Genomic DNA, 22,902 nt, shown 5'->3' on the forward strand with positions numbered 1-22,902 from the left:
GCAAAGCAGCATATGGGTAAAGAAAATTCCAGTCAAAGAAAAAAAAATGCAAAGATCCTGAGGCAGAAGGAACCACTGCATCCCTAAGGAACTGCAGGAAAGTCAATGAAGGCTATATCCCTGAGAATAAAGCAAAGGTTTGTATAAGATGGGTCTGAAATTAGCCAGAGAACGGATCAGAAAAGACTAAGCCATGTAAGGACTTTGGTAATTATCCCACTTTGGATAGCAAACAGAATGAAAAGCTTCACAAGCTGGGCACTGGTGACTCACAACTGCAGCTACTCAGGAGGCTGAGATCTGAGGATTATGGTCTGAAGCCAGCCTGGGCAGGAAAGCCCATGAGACTGCAATTGACTACCAGAAAGCCACAAGTAGAGCTGTGACTTAAGTTGCAGAGCACTAGCCTTGAGCACAAAAACTGAAAGACAGAGTTCCAGCCCCAGGACCAGCACAAAAAAATCTGCATAGAAATAGAAATCGCTTTTTCCCAGGTTACTAATGTTACTTACTTGTCTGAAAGGAGCAGTATAGAGTCTGAACTGCTAGGAACTTTCCTAGTATCTTAACAAGATGGGGCTACATCTGGCTAGCACTAATGGACCAGCTCCAGCTTACAGCTCTCAGGCAAGTGACAGCCACTGCCAGGGTGGACAGAGGCAGGGTGGAGTGCTTCTGCCTTAAGTATCAGCGTCACAATGATGTTTGGAACAACCCCAAGACTATAGGCCTTACTTTTGGAAAACTCTGTCATGTACACCCTCCACTTAAATGGTCTCCTTACCCTGCCTTCCCTCCTATAGCAGCTATACTCCCTACCCAATCCAGAGAACCTCTCTGGATAAGAGCTCTACCTCTACCTGAGCCTTGGTTCTAGACCTAGTGAGTTTAGGGTCCCCATCTGTTGGGAACTATGTATCTATATGTACATATACACATATCCTTAATTGTTTTCCAAGTTCTAATGGAAGCCAAAGGGAAAATATAGGAGTTTAAAATGGATGAATTCATGCTGAGCCTTTCCTTTTATCCTAGATATATCGTTGGAGAAGGTGGCTTGGTGTAGTGACATCTGCTGGCAAGGCTTGGCAGGTAATAAAATGACCAGATGCCCACTCACTCTCATGGAATTTCCATACTAGCAAAAAACAAAAAAAAAAACCCTTAACAGTTGAGATTGTGCTGGAGTTAATAACTTCAGATTGTTCCTGACCGACTAAGAGTTCAAGGTTGCGTGTTTGAACCATGTATAAACTACCCCATGTTAAGTACAGAAGATGCTTTTTCCTAGCTGTAGCTTGCATCTCTCACATTGGCCAGTTGGTTCACATTTGGGTACAGTTAGTCACAAAGGAGTTTGAATAAACATATGTAAATGACTGAGGGAGCACCCTATTCCTAGTCACCATGCCTGGTAAAGCATCTTACAATACGACTTTTACAAATGGCAGAATATTTTTCATCCTATTGTGGTTGGCTTGAGAAACAAAGTTTTTCCATGTCACCAGGAAAACAGTGTCTACAAAACCATCTTTATGGTTGTTATAGTGGGTGAGAGTAACCTTGGCTTTTTTTTATTATTATTATTGTGAAAATACTGTACAGAGGGGTTACAATTACATGGGCAAGATAATGAGTACATTTCTTTTTTTGGGGGGAGGGGGGGTCCGGTCATGGGGCCTGAACTCTGAGCCTGGGTGCTGTCCCTCAGCTTTTCAGCTCAAGGCTAGCGCTCTACCACTTGAGCCACAGCGCCACTTCTGGCTTTTTTCTTTTTGCTTATGTGGTGCTGAGGAATCAAACTCAGGGCCTCAGGCATGCAAGGCAAGCCCTCTACCACTGAGCCACCTTCCCAGCCCAGCAGTGAGTACATTTCTTATCAAGCCTTGTAGCTTCCTCCTTTGTTTCCCCTTCCCATCCCATCCTCCCCCTAACCTTGGCTTTTAAAGTGGCCTCTTGGGCTGGGAAGGTGGCTCAGTGGTAGAGTGCTTGCCTTGTATGCCTGAGGCCCTGGGTTTGATTCCTCAGCACCACATAAGTAGAAAAAGCTGTGGCTCAAGTGGTAGAACTCTAGCCTTGAGCTGAAGAGCTGAGGGACAGTGCCCAGGTCCAGAGTTCAGGCCCCCATGACCGACCAAAAAATAAAAAAGAATAAAATAAAATAAAGTGGCCTCTCAACACCTTTTCTTTTTTTTTTTTTCCTTAATGTTTATTAAGGGGTTTCATCGTGATATTTCATACACATTTATAATGTACTTTGAAAAATTATTCCATTGCCTTTTCTTATTTCTGTCCCCCTTTTTAAAAAACAACTTTTAAAGGGTCTCACTATTCCATCTTCATATATGCATCTAGATTAAGTTGTGGGTAAGATAGTTCATAACCAATCAGTACTGGGGTTTAACTCAGGGCTGGGAACTGACCAGGTAGGTGCTCTACCACTTGAGCCACAATACTAGCCCTTAATATTCTGAGAGCAGACTTAACCTGCTTAACTGCTGTCCTCTACATCTATGCAGATTGTTCTCAATCTCAGCGTTTCTCAACAGCACATATACTTGGCAGAGGTCACTACCAGTATAATTGGAAGGTCAATAGGAAAGAGGTAGCCAACTGGGAGGGGGTGGGGTGGTGGGGAGGGGGATGGCAGGGCTCAAGCCTGTAATCCTAGCTGCTCAAGATTAACCACCACAAAGCTGGAAGTGGTGATGCAGCTCAAGTGGTAGAGCACTAGTCTTCAGCCAGGATCCAGGCCCTGAGTTCAAGCCTCAGGACTGGCATGCATGTGCACATGTATGGGGGCATGTGCATGAACACACACAGAATATTTCTGGGTGGTAGTAAGATTAAATATGGATTATTTTCCTTAAAAACATTACTGTTATTATTACAATGTGTTAGTGATTTTTGAAGATGTGGAAGGGGCTGAGGACAGTAAAGTCATGCTCTTCTAAGGTCTTCATATATATATATATGTACATATATATATACATATATATGTACATATATATATACATATATACATACATACACACACACATATACATATATATATATATATATATATATATATATATATAAACTAACGGGGGAAGGCACATAGGGGCTTATGCAGTGTACATTCAGCTCCCAGCTCAATATCTAGCCAATATCAAATGCTCAGTAAATATTTAGTCAGAGAATAAATAAAAATGCCTTCAATATAAAGTCTCAACCTATGGTTTCCGGGAACATGCCATCCTGGGAAGGAGGAATTTGGTTTTACTGAAATCAAAATATGAAGACCCATCCATAATGGCAATTCCCTAGTCTTCTGGGTAAGTAAATTTGAGCTTGGAGAACCCAGAGAGAGACAGTCTGTTAAGGAAAACCCAATTATACTGAGGAACATATGTTGCCCTGAGGCCTCTGCTGCCATAACAACATCACGTAACTATAACTACAGCCCCGAGGGCTCTGGCCCTGTCAAATATGGAAAAGGATGTCTTCATCCTAAAACAGCTTTGTGCTCAGATTGACTCCCCTAGAGGGCTTGGATCAGGGAAGTGAGGTAGATAAGTGGAGGAAAAGGGGAGATGAAGGGTAGGGGTGGGAAAATAACTGTTATTGAAATAGGATAGTGAATTTTTAAAAAGCAATTTTCAAAATGTGGTTATTTGACTGTTTAGCTTTGGTGGTTATTTATAACCCCAACTGGAGAGGCCAGGAACTGTGCCTGAGCCTGCTGAGATCTGTCCAATAATTTCCTCCAGGGTCGGCTGGGGGTCAGGGGCAAAGGGTGATTCCAGAACCAAATTAACAAATGTCCCAACAGTAAGAAGAACTCAAGGCCATCTCCTATAAGAGAAAAAAAAAAAAGCCCATTAGCGATTGTTTCAACATTATTTTTAAGGTGCTACAAATGATTTTTTTTTTTTTTTTGCCAGTCCTGGGGCTTGAACTCAGGTCTTGGGCAGTATCCCTGAGCTTCCTTTGCTCAAGGCTAACACTCTACCACTTGACCCACAAAGCTACTTCTGGCTTTTTCTGTTTATATGGTACTGAGGAATCGAACCCAGGGCTTCATGAATACTAGGAAAGCACTCTACCACTAAGCATATACCTAGCCATGAAAAGATTTTAATATGAATTCTGCCTGCATCATAATCTTTGAAATTGTCCCATGGGACAGAGACATACCAGAAGTTAGGGGATGCACTTGGCTATGCTAACTAATATTGTTTAATAAAGGTCTAGCCAGGTATGGTGACTCACCTATAATTCTAGTAACTCAGGAGGCTAAGACCTGAGGATCATGATTCAAAGCCAGCCTGATCAGTAAAGTCCATGAGATTCTAATCTTCAGTTAGTCACCAAAAAGATGGAAGTGGAGCTGTAGCTCAAGTGATAGAGCCCTTGTCTTGAGAGAAAAAGCTAAAGGACAGTGCCTAGGACTTGAATTCAAGTCCCAATACTGGCACATGCCAAAAAAGGCCCAAGCATGCTTACTTCATAAAGACAGTTTATCTGCACACAAAGTAAATGTCTGTCCTTAATCTTGCCTAGGCACAAAACTGGACAGAAAAAGAGGACTGAATTCCCCAGTACTGGAAAGGGGTAGGATGTAAGGGCTGCAGGGGTAATTATTAAAAGAAAGGCTTAGAGAAAAGAGCATGGCTGAGTCCTTGTCTTTCCTGAGGCAACATCTTGCAAAATGAGATAGAGAAGATTAAGTTTAGTGACATACTATTTACTAAAATCCTAGGCAGAAGGGAGAAGGTGAGGGTAATGTGGTCAACTAGACAAGGCTCCCTTCCAGAGCATACTGTACTCTTTTTTTTTTTTTTTTTTGTTGGTTGTGGGGCTTGAACTCTGAGCCTGGGTGCTGTCCCTGAGCTCCTGAGTTCTTCAGCTCAAGGCTAGCGCTCTACCACTTTGAGCCACAGATCCACTTCCAGTTTTTGAGTGGGAGATAAGAGTCTCACAGGAGGGCTGGGAAGGTGACTCAGTGGTATGAGTCCTTGCCTTGCATGCATGAGGCCCTGGGTTTGATTCCTCAGCACCAAATAAGCAGTAAAATCTGGCAGTGGCGCTGTGGCTCAAGTGGTAGTGTGCTAGCCTTGAGCTGAAGAGCTGAGAGGCAGCGCCCAGGCCCAGAATTCAAGACCCACGGCTGACAAAAATAAATTAAGTAAGTAAGTAAGTAAATAAATAAATAAATGAAAAGAGTCTTACAGGGACTTTTCTGCCCAGGCTGGCTTTGAATTGTGATCCTCAGATCTGTCTCCTGAGTAGCTAGGATTATAGGCGTGAGCCACTGTAGCCTAGATAATCTTTTAGGCAGCTTACAAACATAACTGAAGAGGTAAGACACAGGAGCTGGGAAGGTGCCTGAGGCCCTGAGTTCGATTCCTCAGCACCACATAAGCAAAAAGAAAAAAAAGCTGGAAGTGGCACTGTGGCTCAAGTGGTAGAGCACTAGCCTTGAGCTGAAGAGCTGAGGGACAGTGCCAAGGCCCTGGGTTCAGGCCCACGACCGGACCCCCCCCCCCAAGAAAAGAGATATGACAGAGATACAAGTAAGAAAATATACAAGGGCACACACAAAAGATTACCCTACTATCACAGGCTGATTTTAGTTCTGCCTAAGGATATTATTACAACAGCATTTTAGCCAATCTCCTGCCTCTACACTCTCTGACACTCTCATCATTCCCCTAACAGCTGCTAGAATGAGACTTCTAAAATATAAATCTGATCATGGGTTTGCTCTGCTTTAAGTCCTTCAGACACTGCCCACAATCTCCAGTCCTGTTTCTCAGGGTCAGCTCCCAGGCCATGAGTTTAAATCCCAGGAACTACACTTTACACACACACACACACACACACACACACACACACACACACACACACACACACACACTCATACAGACACAGTGTTTTGTTTTGTTTTGTTTTTTTTTAATAGGAAGCCAGAACATCCAAGGGTGATCTCAGGATCACAACAGTAAGGGCAAATAAAAGTAGTGTAAAATTAAATGCATGAGTGCTGAAGTTCAATGAAAGAAGAAATCTAGGCTAGGAATGTTGCTTAGTGGTAGAGTGCTTGCCTACCATGCACGAAGCCCTGGGTTTGATTCCTCAGTATCACATAAACAGAAAAAACCAGAACTGGTGTTGTGGCTCAAGTGGTAGATTGCTAGCCTTGAGCAACGAAGCTCATGGACAGTGCCCTGAGTTCAAAACAAAACAAAACAAAACAAAAAGCTAAACAACTTCAAATAAGTTCTTTTTTTTTTTGTCAGTTGTGCAGCTTGAATTCTGGGCCTGGATACTGTCCCTGAGCTCTTCAGCTCAAGATGAACGCTCTACCACTTAAACCACAACACCACTTCAGGTTTTCTGGTGGTTAATTGGAATTAAGAGTCTCACGGATTTTCCTGCCGTGGCCGACTTTAAACCATGATTCTCAGATGTCAGCCTCCTGAGTAGCTAGGTTAAGAGGCGTGAACCACTGGCGCCGGGCTCAAATAAGTTCTTATGTTCAGTTCAACCCAAGTATGTTATTCAAAGCTATTTATAGTAAGCACTAAAAGCTAAATACTAAATAGTAAAAACTGCCCATGTCAACAATGGCCCAAGATATCCCCAAGGACCATGCTGGCTAAAGGTCTGGGACTTTAACTACTAAGTCTTCCGTTGAGCCATCAATTTATCTTCTGCTGCTTTGTTCTTTTAAGTCCCCCTAATGGAGCACCACCTCAGCTGGCCTCAGGTTGAACTTTGAGTCCAGAATCCTAACTTAAGTGACCAAGCTTGCCTGGATTCCACCCAGCTGCTTTGGTCAAGCCTCGATTCTCTGAAGGCTTTTCCTCTAGGGAGGTCCAGTCGCCAAGTTTCCACATTCCGGCCTTTTTTTTTCAGGACCTTTCTTCCCAGTTTAATATCCTAGACCAACTAAACTGCTCGTTGGTAGGCATTCTCCTGTTTAAATACCCATTCCGTTTGGGACTCAAACTTCACCAAAAATATTCCTTCCTCTTTCCCCGCCCCCGCCCTCAACTCTTATTTCACCCATCGGGATTCCAGAGGTCATTTTGAATGAATGTGATTCAACAATTCTCCCACCGTGTACCCTCATATTTAAGTCACACCCCCCCCCCTCTCTACCGCGGCCACCTAGTGTTTTCAAGCCAAAATACAATAGGGCTAAAAGGTGGGTGCTCAACATAGAACTAAATTGGGGATTCTTTGGAACTACAGCTCTTGGAAAATGGCTTTGCATCATACTTGCTGTTCGCTTAAGGGAAGGGCAACGTCTCCTCTAACCAGACCTAGGAAACTTCCTCATGATGGCCGCCTCCCTTTCGTTCTTTATAATCCCCATCACCACCCGCTTTGGGACAGGCTAGTAAAATACAGTTTTCGTGCAAAATGCCTCTTCACAATTTCGAGTGTATAAAGGATAAACGGAAACATTCTTTAGCCAACTCGGCAACGAAAAGGTTAAACTCTGCAACCTGACGGATTCTGGGAGTTTCCTAGCTCCACTCCAGAAAGTAAAATGACCAGGAAGGGACATTTTGCCCATGGCAAAGATGAAACCCGTTAGCTTCATTAGGTTTCAGCCCCAAACAAAAATGGCAAACCACGCTCACCAAGGCTGCCACTCACCTAACTAAAAATGGCTGGATTGACGGTTCCAGAATGGGCGTCAACGCCTGCCCGATTCCAAAATGGCGCTCGCTGGCCTCACTAAAAGGAGTTAACCTCCCAGCATCCTCCTTGGCCCTCACGTCAAGTGACGCGACCCCAAACGGAAGTGAGGGAAAAAGCGCTTCAGCCCGCGGCGCGTGCGCAGAAGGGTCTAGGCGCTGAGAGGCAGGAGGCACTTGGGATCGTCCGCAAGATTGGGACTGTTAGAGAGGCCGCCACGGAGCCCGCCGGAGCCACCGTTCCTTCTGCTGCTGCCGCCGCTGCCCGAGTTGGAAGCGTCGGGTCGCAGCCGCCGGCAATGCCGAGAAGGAAGGTAAGAAAAGGTAGAAGAAGGATGGCGGGTTTTCGAGGATAGTCGGCTGAGTACCGTGACGCACTTGGCCACGCCTCGAAGTTGTCGGTTCTAACTTCCCGCTCCCCTGAACCTCGTTTAGCCACCCTCTCTTCTCTCGGTACCCGTCAGAAAAATGTGGGCCCGACTCTGGTCTCGGCCTACGCTTGCAACTATTCCCGCCCTCGGCTTTCCCGGATCGGAGGCGTTCTTACTGTTAATTGGCCGCTGTAACGTCTTTAAGCGTATTGATTGGCTAATGACGCCGCCTATTTGGGCCCAACGGTCACCTGCCCGCGTGCGGGGGCGGCGTCTGGACCAGGCCCGAGCTTTCCGCGACTGGTTGTAGAGAACGGTCCTCCTTCTTCTGATTGGTGATTTTTCTCAGTCTGTCCCGTGGGGAGGGCGAGATTTAGCGGGGCCTTGATTGGATGGTCCTTGTCCCGCCCTTCGGGATGCTGATAGGTTCAGAGGCGAGCTTGGGAGGCAGCTTTCCTGTCCTGGTGAGAGGTACAACAAAGCGGAGGTCTTGGTGGTGGGAAACCAGCTCCCTCTCTCGAGGGATCCCAGTTCTGATCTGAAGCAGTTAAAGCCTTCGTCCTCCACTATTTGCTTGGTTTGCCATTGTCGAAAAATAAAGATTAAACACAAGCGCGCGCGCACATACACAAACTAGAAAAGTCTTATGAGGCGACTGTGGAAAATCTTCGTCTCCTTTTTTCACGCAGAGGCCGACCTGGAGTGCTTTTAGCCCGGCAGCTGCCGTGACAGAGCCAACACTCTTACAGAACAAACGTTAGGCAAGTCAACAGATGTTTATTGACCAGTTAACTAAGTGCTGGTTGCTGGGGGATTCAGAAATTAATTAGGCATAATCCTGGCTTTAGGATATCACAGTCTAATGGGGAAAAACAGACTTACAAATAACCTTGCAAAAATGTAGTGAATCCTCTACTTGGAGGCGTATTACAGTGGTATAGTAGGGAAAGTGAAAGAGTAAGATTGGAAAAAGGTATTCGATTGGAAGTAGATTGGCAGAGACCAGAAAAGAGATGAATTTCAGGGTCAACCCAGGTCAGAGGTCATGTATTCACCTAGCTGGGCAATTAGACCACATGACCTTTAAGAATCTCTTTTATTCTGGTGATTTTTCTGTGACTCTTTACTCATATCTGTGACTTCACTTATATTTGAGTATATTGACTTGTATTTGGAAAACTGGAAGATATATTGTGCTTTGAAATTTCTCTTCACAGACACTTTTACAAGTTAAGTATTTGTGTTTTTAATGTATTCTACAATGGTCCCAGTTAGGCTGGAGGCATGGCTCAGATGTAGAGAGCCTGCCTTGGAAGGTCCCCAAGGTCAGATTTCATTATGGCAAAAATAATAAAATGACTTGAATTGGTGATATTTATATTAAGGCATATCAAATGCAAACATACTATTGGTGCTATAGAATAGGTCTCCAGCCCCCCTTCCTGTGGTTTCCAAGTACAGTGAGTTCTTAAGTAACTTATTTGGTGGCAAACCTGTAGGCTACTTATATTTTTTATGTATCTCATTTAAGTTGTGTATTTTGCTCCAGAAGTAATATATTTGATTATGGCCATTACTTGAAATATATGCGTGTGTGTGTATACACATATAAAGTGCTGTCTAATACTAAATACTGAAAAAGTTATGAATTTCAAACACATTTAATCCTGAGGGTTTTATTCTTTTGCTGAAGAATTGGGACTTGGGGGCTAGAGGCGTTTAGTTCAGTGATTTTTGTTTTGTTTTGTTTTTTGTTTTTTGGGTCCGGTCATGGGGCCTGAACTCTGGGCCTGGGCGCTGTCCCTAAGCTCTTCAGCTCAAGGCTAGCGCTCTACCACTTGAGCCACAGCGCCACTTCCAGCTTTTTTCTTTTTGCTTATGTGGTGCTGAGGAATCAAACCCAGGGCCTCAGGCATGCAAGGCAAGCGCTCTACCACTGAGCCACCTTCCCAGCCCCTCAGTGATATAGTCTATGTTACCATCCTCAAATCCTTGGGCTCAATCTCCAGTACCAAAAATAAAAAAATAATTTGAAGCTTTGTAGGTTTTTTTTTATTTTAAATTGTTAAAAAATTGGTGTACAGAGGGTTTATAATTTCATAAGAGGTAATGAGTACATTTCATTTTAGACAGTGTTTCCCCTTTGTTCTCTCCCAGTTTTTCTATCTTGTCCCCACCCACAAGTTGTATTTTTAAAATGGTGTCTAGTGAGTACCACTGCTGCATTTATTCACCCTTATGTCCTTCCATATTTGTGCCCCTTATCCCCACCCAAAAACAGTAAAATAAACAGGATTAAAAAAAAAAGAAAAAAATCCTCAGGTTTGCATTTCCTGGAGTTCATATCTTCCCATCCCCGCCACCCTGCCCCAAGCTCTTTGCTCAAGGCTAGCACTCCACCACTGTGAGCCACAGTGCCACTTCCGGTTTTCTGGAGGAGAGAAACTTATCAGAGTCTCATGGACTTGCCTGCCAGGGCTGCTGAATCACGATCCTCAGTAGCTAGGATTATAGGCATGAGCCACCAGCACCCAGCTGGAGTTCATTTCATGTGAATATTATTTTGTGTGATCAGAGGCACTGAGGCATTACACATCAGTGTTCCTCCCCTTAGAGTATCCACCTCTGGTGTCACTGTGTGAATGCCTAGATGTAGTGTTTTTTTGCAGATAATTTTCCTTTTCACTTTATCAAAGGGCATAGTGTTAAATACTCAATTGTAAAAGTATTCTTTTTGGCCTGTCATTACTCAGGAAACTAATTGGTAATTATTGACTGAAATGTGATTCTTTTGGTTACCCATGATCCCTTAGTATTGGCTGCCTTTTAAATAATTATGTTTGTCATTCATGTATAGAAACTTCAAGAATGGATGACATAAGAAAAGAATTTGGGGGGGCTCAAGGTGTAGCTTAAAACATTAGAACACCTACCTGCTCAAGCACAAAGAAAGCCCTGAGTCCAAACACTCCTACTACCCCAGAAAAGAATTATTATGATATTTTGGATGATGCTTTTCTTAACAACAAAAAAGTGACTTTGTTCTTTTTGTTGTTGTTACTGTTTTTTTTGGGAGGAGAAAGTGCTTTTATTTAGTTTTGGTACTGATCTCCAAATGGAGTTCAGAATTAGTGATAATATTTTACATTTATTAAGCAAAGATGTCTTATTTGTAGATTGTTTCATTTAATTGCCCTAAGCAAGGGGAGTTGGCTTTGGGCAGGGAGAGAAATGCTTGTGGGATCTTTTGTTAGGCTTGAGCTTGATGTTTCCAGAATCATAGTGTTCATTTAATTCCAGTGCTAATATCTGAATCTATGTTGTTACAGAGGAATGCAGGCAGTAGTTCAGATGGAACCGAAGATTCCGATTTTTCTACAGATCTCGAGCACACAGACAGTTCAGAAAGTGATGGCACATCGCGCAGATCTGCCCGAGTTACCCGCTCCTCAGCTAGGTTAAGCCAGAGTTCTCAAGGTAAAATTGTTTGTTTTTCTTGACTAGTACTCACAGCAGATTAATTGGTCATCATATCGTGTTAGCTAATATGCAAATTGCTCTTTGGGAATGGTATAGATGCCATAATCTAGCAAATTAAAGGGCAAATACAGAAGTGTCAAGTATTTAAAAAGGTTTCTGTTAGATTCAGTTCCAGTTCCAATTTGTAGATCCCCCTTTCTTTTTTCTTTCTTTCTTTTTTTTGGGGGGGGGGGAGGCTTGGTTATGGGGCTTGAACTCTGGGCCTGGGCACTGTCCCTGAACTCTTCAGCTCAAGGCCTGGGCCCTATCACTTGAGCTACAGTGCCACTTCCAGTTTTCTGGTGGTTAATTGGAGGTAAGAGTCTCACAGACTTTCCTGCCCTGGCTGGCTTTGAACTACAATTCTCAGATCTCAGCCTCCTGAGTAGCATGAGCCACCAGCGCTCTGCTAAACCCTGTTCCCCCCCCCCCCCTTTTTGTGCAATTCTTTATTGTAATTAAGTGATTACATAATTTCACAAATTTCACAATATTGTGGGATAGTGATGCTTAGTTAAAGTCACAAACACATTCTAACTTTCATGGGGCAAAGTGTCTATCGTGATCTATAAAGTTTATGAGTTCTATTTCTTCCACATGGGATGATATGTTCATTTCTTTCCTTTTGCATAGTGTCAACTGTTCCCTCTTTCCCACTCGTTCCCACCCTCCCATCACTGCCATTGAGTTGCTTAGTTCATTTTGATCAATGTCCATTGCAGCTGATGGGTCCCACTGTTGTATTTTTTTCCTGATTCCCTCTAGTTCTGTGTCCTCCTCCTAGTTTCCCTCCGGTGTGCACATATATACCATATATGTGATCAGATGAGTGGAGGTCATTTGTTTCTTAAGTCTTGTTAACTTTGTTGTATCACCTTATGTTTTGGATTTAAAATCCACTTATCAGGGAGATCATGTGCTGTTTGTCTCTTTGCTCTTGGCTTATCTCACTCAACATGATTTCTTCTAGTTCCATCCATTTTCCTGCAAATGTCATTATTTTCTCCTTTCTAATGGCTGCATAATATTCCATTGTGTATAGCTACCACAATTTTTGGATCCATTCATCTGTGGTGGGGCATCGGGGTTGTTTCCGTGTCCTGGCTATTGTGAACAGTGCTGCAATAAACATGGAGGTGCATGTGTCCTTGTATACTGGTTTCTGTTGTTCAGGATAGATGCCTAGGAGTGGTATGGCTGGGTCATAGGGGAGGTCTATATTTAGCTTTCGGAGGACCCTCCAGACTGCTTTCCAAAGTTAAACCCCCTTTCTTTTTTCTTTTTTTTTGGGGGGGGGGTGGTCCAGTCGTGGGGCCTGAACTCTGGGCCTGGGTGCTCTCCCTCAGCTCTTCAGCTCAAGGCTAGTGCTCTACCACTTGAGCCAGCGCCACTTATGGCTTTTTTTTTTCTGCTTATGTGGTGCTGAGGAATCGAACCCAGGGCCTCAGGCTTGCAAGGCAAGCGCTCTACCACTGAGCCACCTTCCCAGCCCCTGGTTAAACCCCCTTTCTTGATGACTGGTGTTTCTATAAAAGATGGAAATATTATTGCATTACTCTAGGATGATTTAGCAGCTTAAAACAGTCTCATAACTAGTTCTAGAACATTATTAGATATACATTTAGATATAACAAGTTGGACTCAAGTATCAGTGTTTAAGTACCCCAAATTTTGGTAAGAAAGAACAGAATCTCAGGATTAGAAAAGAGTTTAAAGGTTCTTATCATACATTTAGACATTTGGGCTTCAATTTGGAGGTTACTTATGGCTCCTCCTTTCCCAGGGTAGGAAAGGAAGTTCAGTTAATACATATAAAGCTTCAATAATAGATTAAAGGAGAATTATAATATTCTCTGAGCACTTGGGTAGTATTGATTAGCTTATAACAAGAGAGAAAATGGGAGTGTTTTCTTAATAACTTCATCTTAATTTAAGATTTTAACCAAAGTATAGTGATTTTCTCTTGATTTCTCAACCCAGGGGTTCTTCTCTCTTCCCCCACTCCCCCTAAGACTTGATAAATGGCTACTATAATTCAAGCATTATGTTACATGCTAGCCCAGATACTCTGACAGGACAATCATAGCTCATGCCCTTAAAGAGCTCACAATTTAGTGAGTTGTTAATGGTAAGGCTCTTAAAAAAATGGGTGAGAGAGATTGGCTTAGACTACTATGGAAGCCCAGATGTGGAGAAGCCAATTTAAGCTGTCTTTCAAAATGATCAATTAAGAATCTAGTAAGAGGGCTGGGAAGTTGGCTCAGTGGTAGAGTGCTTGCCTCGCATGCATGAGGCCCTGGGTTCGATTCCTCAGCACTACATAAGCAGAAAAAAGCCAGAAACGGCGCTGTGGCTGAAGTGGTAGAGTGCTAGCCTTGTGCTGAAGAGCTGAGGGACAGCACCCAGGCCCAGAGTTCAGACCCCATGACTGGACCAAAAAAAAAAAAAAAAAAAAAGAATCTAGTAAGAATTGACAAGTTGAAAGATGGGAAAATGTTACTCCATGCAGAAGGAACAGTATAGGCAAAGAATTGATCATCCCTGGACACTTGAAAATTGTGAATTTTCAAAGCAGCTAGGACATGTATGATATATGGATCTCTTTCATTTGCTTTACTTTGAGACCACAGAATTGTACAAACCCGGCACATCTTCACAGTAAATGACTCTCTAAAGCAGTCATCTGATAAGAAATGTGGACAGCCTGGTAAAAATACACAAACTTATAGACTGGCTATGTGCTAACTTTTCTCTCTAGAAAGCTTGAGAATTGGGACTGGGAAGGTGGCTCAGTGGTAGAGTGCTTGCCTTAAATGCATGAGGCCCTGGGTTTGATTCCTCAGCACCACATAAGCAAAAGGAAAAAAGCTGGAAGTGGCGCTGTGGCTCAAGAGGTAGAGCTCTAGCCTTGAGCTGAAGAACTGAGGGACAGCGCCCAGGCCCAGAGTTCAGGCCCCACAACTGGACCAAAAAAAAAAAGCTTGAGAATTCCAGTTTTCTTCTTTGGAGAATCATTATGACTTATACATTATTGAAAAAATTTATTATTATTTTGCCAGTCCTGGGGCTTGAACTCTGGGCCTGAGTGTTGTCCCTGAGCTACTTCTGCTCAAAGCTAGCACTGTACCACTGAAGGAATTTTTCTATTATTCATTCATTCATTCATTCATTCATTCATTTATTTATTTATTTATTGTTGGTCATGGGGCTTGAACTCTGGGCTTGGGGGCTGTCCCTGAGCTCTTCAGCTCAAGGCGAGCACTCTACCCCTTGAGTGACAGTGCCACTTCGGTTTTTTTGGTGGTTATTTGGAGATAGGAGTCTCATGTACTTTTCTGCCTGGGCTGGCTTTGATCTCATCCTCCTGTGTAGCTAGAATTACAGGCGGGAGCCACCAGTTGCCCTGGTGAAGGAATCTTTTTTTTTTTTTTTTTGTCAGCCGTGGGGCTTGAACTCTGGGCCTGGGCACTGTCCCTCAGCTCTTCAGCTCAAGGCGAGCGCTCTACCACTTGAGCTACAGCGCCACTTCCTGAAGGAATCTTTTTTGTTGCTTAAAATATACTTTGACTGTGCATGGTGTCATATGCCATAATTCTAGCACTAAGGAAGTAAAGGCATGAGGAATGAAAATGTAAGCCCATCCAGATGACCTAGCAGACTCCAAATCAGCCTGGGATACACGTCAAGACCTAGTCTCAAAAAAGAAAATGTCTCAGCTGGGTGCCGGTGGCTCGCGTCTGTAATCCTAGCTACTCAGGAGACTGAGATCTGATGATTGAGGTTCAAAGCCTCAAAGCCAGCCCGGGCAGGAAAGTCCATGAGACTCTTATCTCCAATAAACCACTAGAAAACAGTGTGGCTCAAGCAGTAGAGCGCTCTCTGAAAGCGCAAGGACATCGCCCAAGCCCAGAGTTCAAGCCTCATCACACACACACACACACACACACACACACACACACACACACACACACACACACACACACACACACACACACACACACACACACACACACACACACACACACACACACACACACACACACACACACACACACACACACACACACACACACACACACACACACACACACAAAAAATAACCTCCTCATAAAAGGAAACAAATTACTATGCTGTTAGTAATAGAATGTCAGTTTCATGATGAGTTTGAATAAAGGAAGACAAACAGGAGGAATCTAATACATGGTACATACTCTCTATATTTTCTCATGTTCCTCACCAGAACCTTTGAGGAATGTATGCCTAGTATTTTCCTTTGTTGTTGATCAGGAAACAAGCTTGGTGATACTGATGTGCTCAAGAAGCACATCAGTGTTGATTATGGAACCTAAACTAGTAATACTATACATACTATATCTATACCTGAACTAAGCTCTTTTATTTATATGTAATTTAATAATCTATACCCAAACTAAGCTCTTTTACTTATATGTAATTTAATAAAATATATTTTAAGGACTTTTTGGATTTTATGAAGTACAAAGGAGGAGGAGAAGCTACATTTTCATTATATGGATGGGAAATAAAATGGATTTCCTTTTATTTTGCAATCTTTTAAAATCCGGATCAGATTCGAGCCCTGTTCGAAATTTGCAGTCTTTTGGCACTGAGGAGCCTGCCTATTCTACCAGAAGAGTTACTCGTAGTCAGCAGCAGCCTACCCCAGTGACTCCGAAAAAGTATCCCCTTCGGCAGACTCGTTCATCTGGCTCTGAAACTGAGCAAGTAGTGGACTTTTCAGACAGAGGTAACTGAGTGTTGTAAACCTGTATGTGTACTAATCACTTTCATTTTAAAGAGGGTTTGGGTACTGCAAATAGATGCCTAATACTGACAGAATTCATGTAGACAAATGCTACCTGATTCCTTTTTTTGGGGGGGGAAGGGTTGGTTGTGGGGCTTGAACTCTAGGCCTGGGTGCTGTCCCTGCACTCTTCATCCCAAGGCAGGGGCTCTGCCACTTGAGCCACAGCACCACTTCCAGTTTTCTGGTGGTTAATTGGATTCAGCCTGGGCTGAATCGTGATCCTCAGATCTCAGCCTCCTGAGTAGCTAGAATTATAGGCATGAGCCACTGGCATCTGGCCTCTTTTTTTTTTTTTTTTCCCCTTTTTTGAGGCAGTAGCTGAGACTGGCCTGGAACTTGAGATCCTCCTGTATGTACCTCCTGAGTGCTGGGATCCCAGGCATGCGCCAGTATACCCAGCCTGTCTGCTGTTTTCTTATAATTATATGCCTTGAAGAGGACAGTTTAGTTACCAGTATATTGGTTGAAATCCACAGCAACCAGAGATTACACCTGTAATAGAAACAAGAGAGTAGGACACTTTCATCCATGGATGAAGAAGGTTTGACTTTTTTTTTTTTTTTGCCAGTCCTGGGGCTAGCACTCTACCACTTGAGCCCCAATGCCACTTCTGGCTTTTTCTGTTTGTGTGGTAATGAGAAATTGAACCCAGGGCTTAATGCATGCTAGGCAAGCACTAAGCCACATTCCCAACCCTACTCAGATTTTCTTTTTTTTTTTTTTGTCGGTCATGGGCCTGAACTCTGGGCCTGAGCACTGTCCCTGAGCTCTTCAGCTCAAGACGAGCACTCTACCCCTTGAGCCACAGCTCTACTTCCAGCTTTTTCTGCTTATGTGGTACTGAAAAATCAAATGCAGGGCCTCATGCGTGCAAGGCAAGCACTCTACCACTGAGACACCTTCCCACCCATAAAGTCATAATTTTTTTAAGGACTTCTTTCCATCCTGTTTTCATTACTTATGATCAGATGCTTAAGAGAAACATGGAGAAATGCATTAAGTAAACCCCAAGTTTTTTTTTTTTTTTTAATTGTAAAGATACTATACAGAGGGTTACAGTTACATGAGTGAGGTAATGAGTACACTTCCTCTTGAACATTAGTAAACCCCAAGTTTAATTTTAATCAGAATTTAAGTTGCACCTAAGAAATGGTATCAGTGTCTCATGGTAGATAAGTAAAAAACAAAAAGAGAACCAGGAAGCCCATAAACTCTTCTGACAATCAACCTTTAAATGAACCCATTCAGACATTCTACCAATTGCTGTTGCTTTAGAAACTAAAAATACAGCTGATCATGATGAGTCACCACCTCGAACTCCAACTGGAAATGCACCTTCTTCTGAATCTGACATAGACATCTCCAGCCCCAATGTGTCTCATGATGAGAGCATTGCCAAGGACATGTCCCTGAAGGACTCGGGCAGTGACCTCTCTCATCGTCCCAAGCGCCGTCGCTTCCATGAAAGCTACAATTTCAATATGAAGTGTCCTACACCCGGCTGTAACTCTCTAGGTAAGTGTGACCCACCTTCATGACTCCATTCTGTGGTTCTCTCTCAGAATTGGGACCATCCAGAAATATTTTATGTTCTGTTGTGATCTAGCTGCTAAGATTATATATTTCTAAGTTATATACTCAGTAATGAGTTGCCCACATAAATAAAAACAATTCTGCTTCTTGACCTGTTGTGCATAATGATAAACAGAAAGAAATTACCAGTAGTGAAATTGGAAGCTTTTCCAAGTGAAAAACCCTTTTTCTCAGCAAACACAAAAAGATCAGTTGTCTTTAAATACCTCATGATATTTCATCACAGTTATTGCTTATGAAGACTGGTAGAAGCTGTGCCAGTGGCTCAAGCCTACAACCCTAGCTCCTCAGGAGGCTGAGATCTGAGGATTTCAGTTCAAAGCCAGCCTCAGCAGGAAAGTCTATGTGACTCTTATCTCCAGTTGACCACCAAAAAGTCAGAAGTGGAACTGTAGCTCAAGTAGTAAAGTACTGATCTTGAGTGAAAAAGCTAAAGGATAGCAGTGTCGGGCCCTGAGTTCAATCCCCTTTATCAGCACAAAAAATAAATTAAAAAATAAAGGACTGTGACTACATAGAGCTGTGAAGGAAATGATAAATGCTGTTTTTTTTTTTTTTTTTTATCAAGAGGCTATAAAGACTGATAAAGTACACGTGAGACTCTGGCCTTCTGTGACTTCAGTAGGTTTATTTGGTCATGGGACTTGAACTCAGGGCTGGGGCACTGTCCCCGAGCCTCCTTGTGCTCAAAGCTAGTGCTCTACCATTTGAGCCACAGCGCCACTTCCAGCTTTTTTGAGTAGTTTATTGGAGATTAGAGTCTCGTGGGTATTTTTCTGCCTGGGCTGGCTTTAAACCAGTCAGATCTCAGCCTCCTGAGTAGCTAGGATTACAGTATTCAGTTGACTTCAGTAGATTTTAAGTCTTATAGTTTTATGTACTTTGTAAGTATAAGCAAGATAAAATATTTCTTTGGTGCCTGAAATCAGCAGCGACAACAAAAAGACTTATCTGCCAGGTGCTGGTAGCTTACACCTGTAATCCTAGCTGCTCAGAAATCAGTGATTGAGAGGATTAGGGCATGAGGCCAGCCCATGCAAAAAGTTTATGAGTTGCCATTGTAACTGATAGCTGGATATGGTGACACATACCTATAGTTCCACGTAGATGAGATTCAAGGCATCACATCTCCAGACCAATGCAGGCAAAAAATGTTCCCAAGACCCCATCTGAACAGAAAAAGTTAAGGCATGGTAGGTAAGCCTGTCATTCCAACAACATGGAAAGCATAAAGAATTATAGTCAAGGTTAGCACCAGCAAAAAGCAAGACTCTGTAAATAACTAGAGCACAAAAGGTTCTGGACATGGCTCTCGCCATAGATTGGCTACCTAGCAAGTGTGAAGTCCTGAATTCAAATCCCAGCACTGTTAACAAAAGGAAAAAAAATATGTTAGTAATCTTCAGAGCTTTTAGAGAAATAGTGCCAACAGACTTTTTGTTTGACACAGAGTTGCCTCAAACCTGCCATTTGTTTTTATAATATGCAGTATATATGAATCACAATAAAATGAGAATGACTGTATCTAATAGCAAGTTTTCACCGAAGTTGCACTATGTTTTGCTTTTGTGTCCAAGAAATTGTAATATATTGCTTGGTAGCAGGGGTGCATTCTTTGTATATGTGTATATGTGTATGTAGCACAGCTTACTGCGTTTATGCCTCTGATGAATTATAAGCAAGTTTGCGATTACATTAAGTGAAGTGGTGCTGTTAAGAGAAAATTTACAAGCTTACTGCTAGTATAATGTATACTGTTTTAAAATTCTTTTGGGGGGGGGAGGAGGTTTGAGTAGTTTTGTGCCTGTCCCGGATCTTGAACTAATAAGGGCCTGGGCACTTTCCCTGAGCTTTACCACTTGAGCCACAGCTCCACTTCTGGTTTCTGATAAGAATCTCACAGACTTTACTGGCTGAGTTGGCTTTGAACCATAAACCTCAGATCTCAGTCTCCTGAGTAGCTAGAATTACAGGCATAAGCCACTGGCTCCCAGCTTTGAAATTCTTTTTGATAAATTCAAAGAATACACTTAACAATGAAGGATACAGTGTAGTAAATACATGTGTATAATGTAGTGATAACCATTGTCAAGTATTGCATAGTAGACATAATTATGTGTGCTATGCTTTCTGTGAGTAGCTGCTGGTAGGTTTGTTTATACAAGCATCACCACATACACATAACAGTGTACCCTGCTACCATGTTATAGCAACCAAGCTTTCTTTTTTTTTTTTTTTTGGTCGGTCGTGGGGCTTGAACTCTGGGCCTGGGCGCTGTCCCTCAGCTCTCCAGCTCAAGGCGAGCGCTCTACCACTTGAGCTACAGCGCCACTTCCGGTTTTCTGGTGGTTTATTGGAGATAGGAGTCTCACGGTCTTTCCTGCCCGGGCTGGCTTTGAACCGCGATCCTCAGATCTCAGCCTCCTGAGTAGCTAGGATTACAGGCATGAGCCACCAGCGCCCGGCTTAGCAACCAAGCTTTCATATGTAAAAGTGGTCTGTTGTTAATGGAAACATAGCTAAGTAGTGCATAACTGTAAGTGGCTAGAATTGCCTTTTAATAATAAAGTTTTAGCGAACTGGCTCTGAATGGTCATAAAGGATGTTTTATTATCCTTTAAAGTTTGCTCTGGGGCTGGGAAGGTGGCTCAGTGGTAGAGTGCTTGCCTTGCATACATGAGGCCCTGGGTTCAATTCCTCAGCACCACATAAGCAGAAAAAGCCAGAAGTGGCGCTGTGGCTCAAGTGGTAGAGTACTAGCCTTGAGCTGAAGAGCTAAGGGACAGTGCCCAGGCCCAGAGTTCAGGCCCCATGACTGACCAAACAAACAAATAAGGTTTGCTCTATAAATTACTCTGTGTGTGTGTATAATTTATTTTTATTTTTATTTTTTTTATCGATCATGGGTCTTGAACTCTGGGCCTGGGTCCTGTCCCTCAGCTCTTCAGCTCAAGGCTAGTACTCTACCACTTGAGCTACAATACCACTTCCAGTTTTCTGGTGGTTAATTGGAGATAAGAGTCACACGGACTTTTCTTGCCTGGGCTGGCTTTAAACCATGATCCTCAGATCTCAGCCTCCTGAGTAGCTAGGATTTCAGGCGTGAGCCACTGGCACTAGGCACTAGGCAAAAGAAGCTCAGGAACAGTGCCCAGGCCCTGAGTTCAAGCCCCAATACTGGCAAAAAAAAAAAAAAAAGCCTTTTTTCACCAGCAGGTAATAGCTCAAATCTGAGGATGTGGTTCAAAGTCCAGACAGACAAATCTGTGAGACTTTTATCTTCAACTAACCAGCAGAAAGCGAAAAGTAGAGATATCGCTCAAGTAGTAGAGAGCTAACCTTGAGCAGAAAAAAAAAAGCAAGGATGCGAGGTCCTGAGTTCAAGCCCCATTATTAGAACAAAAACAATGGTTTTTGTTATTGTTTTTCTTCATAAAAGAAAGGTGAAGATTCTTTTGTATACTTTTACCTTACCCTAGCATATCCTTACATCACTAATTAGCATTGTCTCATCAGCCCTTTCACTCCATGGTTGATATTTTATAAATTTTCTTGGTTAAAGAAATGTATAATAATGTAAAATAACGTTCAACATCTTGAGTGTTTTTCAAAAATTGTACATGAAAAACAGAAGAATGGATTAGGAATGTAGCTGTGTGTTAGGGCCTATCATGTGTAAGATCCTGTTTGTTTGTTTTTTAAATCTCCAGCAACACAAAAAAAGAAAAGGTACTTCTTAAGATAAAACAAGCTTCTGTATTCTAACATTTTCACCTCTTAAGCTCTTGTATCTATTCCATAACTATATATAGATATTTCATATCTATTTTTTAATCAGAATTATAAAAGAAGCCTAACTTTTTAAACTGAACTAGTCATCCCTCAAAATATGAGTATGATTAGGCCAGGCACCTATAATCCCAGCTACTTCCGACGTGGAAATCAGGAGGATCTCAGTTGAAGGCCAGCAAGAACAAAAGTTTACAAGACCCTTACCTTGTTAATGAGCTTGGAGTGATGCTGCATCTCTTATTAACTCCCTACACAGGAAGCATCATAGGATTGCAGTCCACACTCAGGAGAGAAATACAAGACCCTATTTGGAAAATAACTAAAGTAAAAAGGGCTGGAAGAATGGCTCAAGTGGCAGGACTCCTGCTTGGCAAGACTGAAACTTGAGGTCAAACACCAAAAGAGATGGTGTGTTTACTCTTGTGTCAGTGATTCACACCTATAATCCTAGCCACTCAGGAGGTTCAGATCTGAGAATAACAGTTCCAAGCTGCCCAAGTAGACAATTTGTATGTGTGTCTGTCTGTCTGTGGTGGGGCCTGAACCCTTGGCCTGGGCGCTGTCCCTCAGCTCTTCAGCTCAAGGCTAGTGCTCTACCACTTGAGCTATAGCACCACTTCCAACTTTTTCTGCTTATGTGGTGCTAAGGAATCAAACCCAAGGCTTCATGCATGCAAGGCACGCACTCTACCACTGAGCCACCTTCCCAGCCCCCCAAGTAGACAAATGAGAGATTCTCATCTCTAATAAATCAGCAAAAAGCTAGTAGAGGTGAGACTCAAGTGGGAGAGTGCAAAAAAACCCCTCTGAGATAGCACCTCGGCCCTAAGTTCATGCACTAGGACCAGCACAAAAGAAAAAATATGTGTACTTACATGATAGAAAAATGCCATTTTCGCCAGGCACTGGTGGCTCACACCTGTAATCCTAGCTGCTCAGGAGGCTGAGATCTGAGGATCATGGTTCAAAGCCAGCCCAGGCAAGGAAAGTCCGTGAGACTCTTATCTCCAATAAACCAGTATAAAACCGGAAGTGGCACTGTGGCTCAAGCGGTAGAGTGCTCGCCTTGAGCTGAAGAGCTGAGGGATAGCGCTCAAGCCCAGAGTTC

General features: G+C 42.9%; 1 protein-coding gene across 3 annotated transcripts in view; it reads left to right on the forward strand.

Annotated features, from left to right (window-relative positions):
* Positions 1 to 7,871: 7,871 nt before the first annotated feature.
* Positions 7,872 to 22,902, forward strand: part of Kat7 (lysine acetyltransferase 7) — a 40,647-nt gene continuing 25,616 nt past the window's right edge. The window contains exons 1-4 of one of the 3 annotated variants that reach the window (XM_070028317.1): positions 7,872 to 8,008; positions 11,395 to 11,542; positions 16,173 to 16,349; positions 17,685 to 17,924. In XM_070028317.1, coding sequence (XP_069884418.1) covers positions 7,994 to 8,008; positions 11,395 to 11,542; positions 16,173 to 16,349; positions 17,685 to 17,924 — 580 coding nt within the window. In that variant the 5' untranslated portion in view covers positions 7,872 to 7,993. The remainder of the gene's footprint in view (positions 8,009 to 11,394; positions 11,543 to 16,172; positions 16,350 to 17,684; positions 17,925 to 22,902) is intronic. The other 2 variants (XM_070028319.1, XM_070028318.1) reach the window with 2 other exon arrangements.

Source organism: Dipodomys merriami, unplaced genomic scaffold (genome assembly GCF_024711535.1).
Source record: "Dipodomys merriami isolate MVZ:Mamm:240054 unplaced genomic scaffold, mDipMer1.0.p SCAF_19, whole genome shotgun sequence".
Classification (NCBI taxonomy): Eukaryota; Metazoa; Chordata; class Mammalia; order Rodentia; family Heteromyidae; genus Dipodomys; species Dipodomys merriami.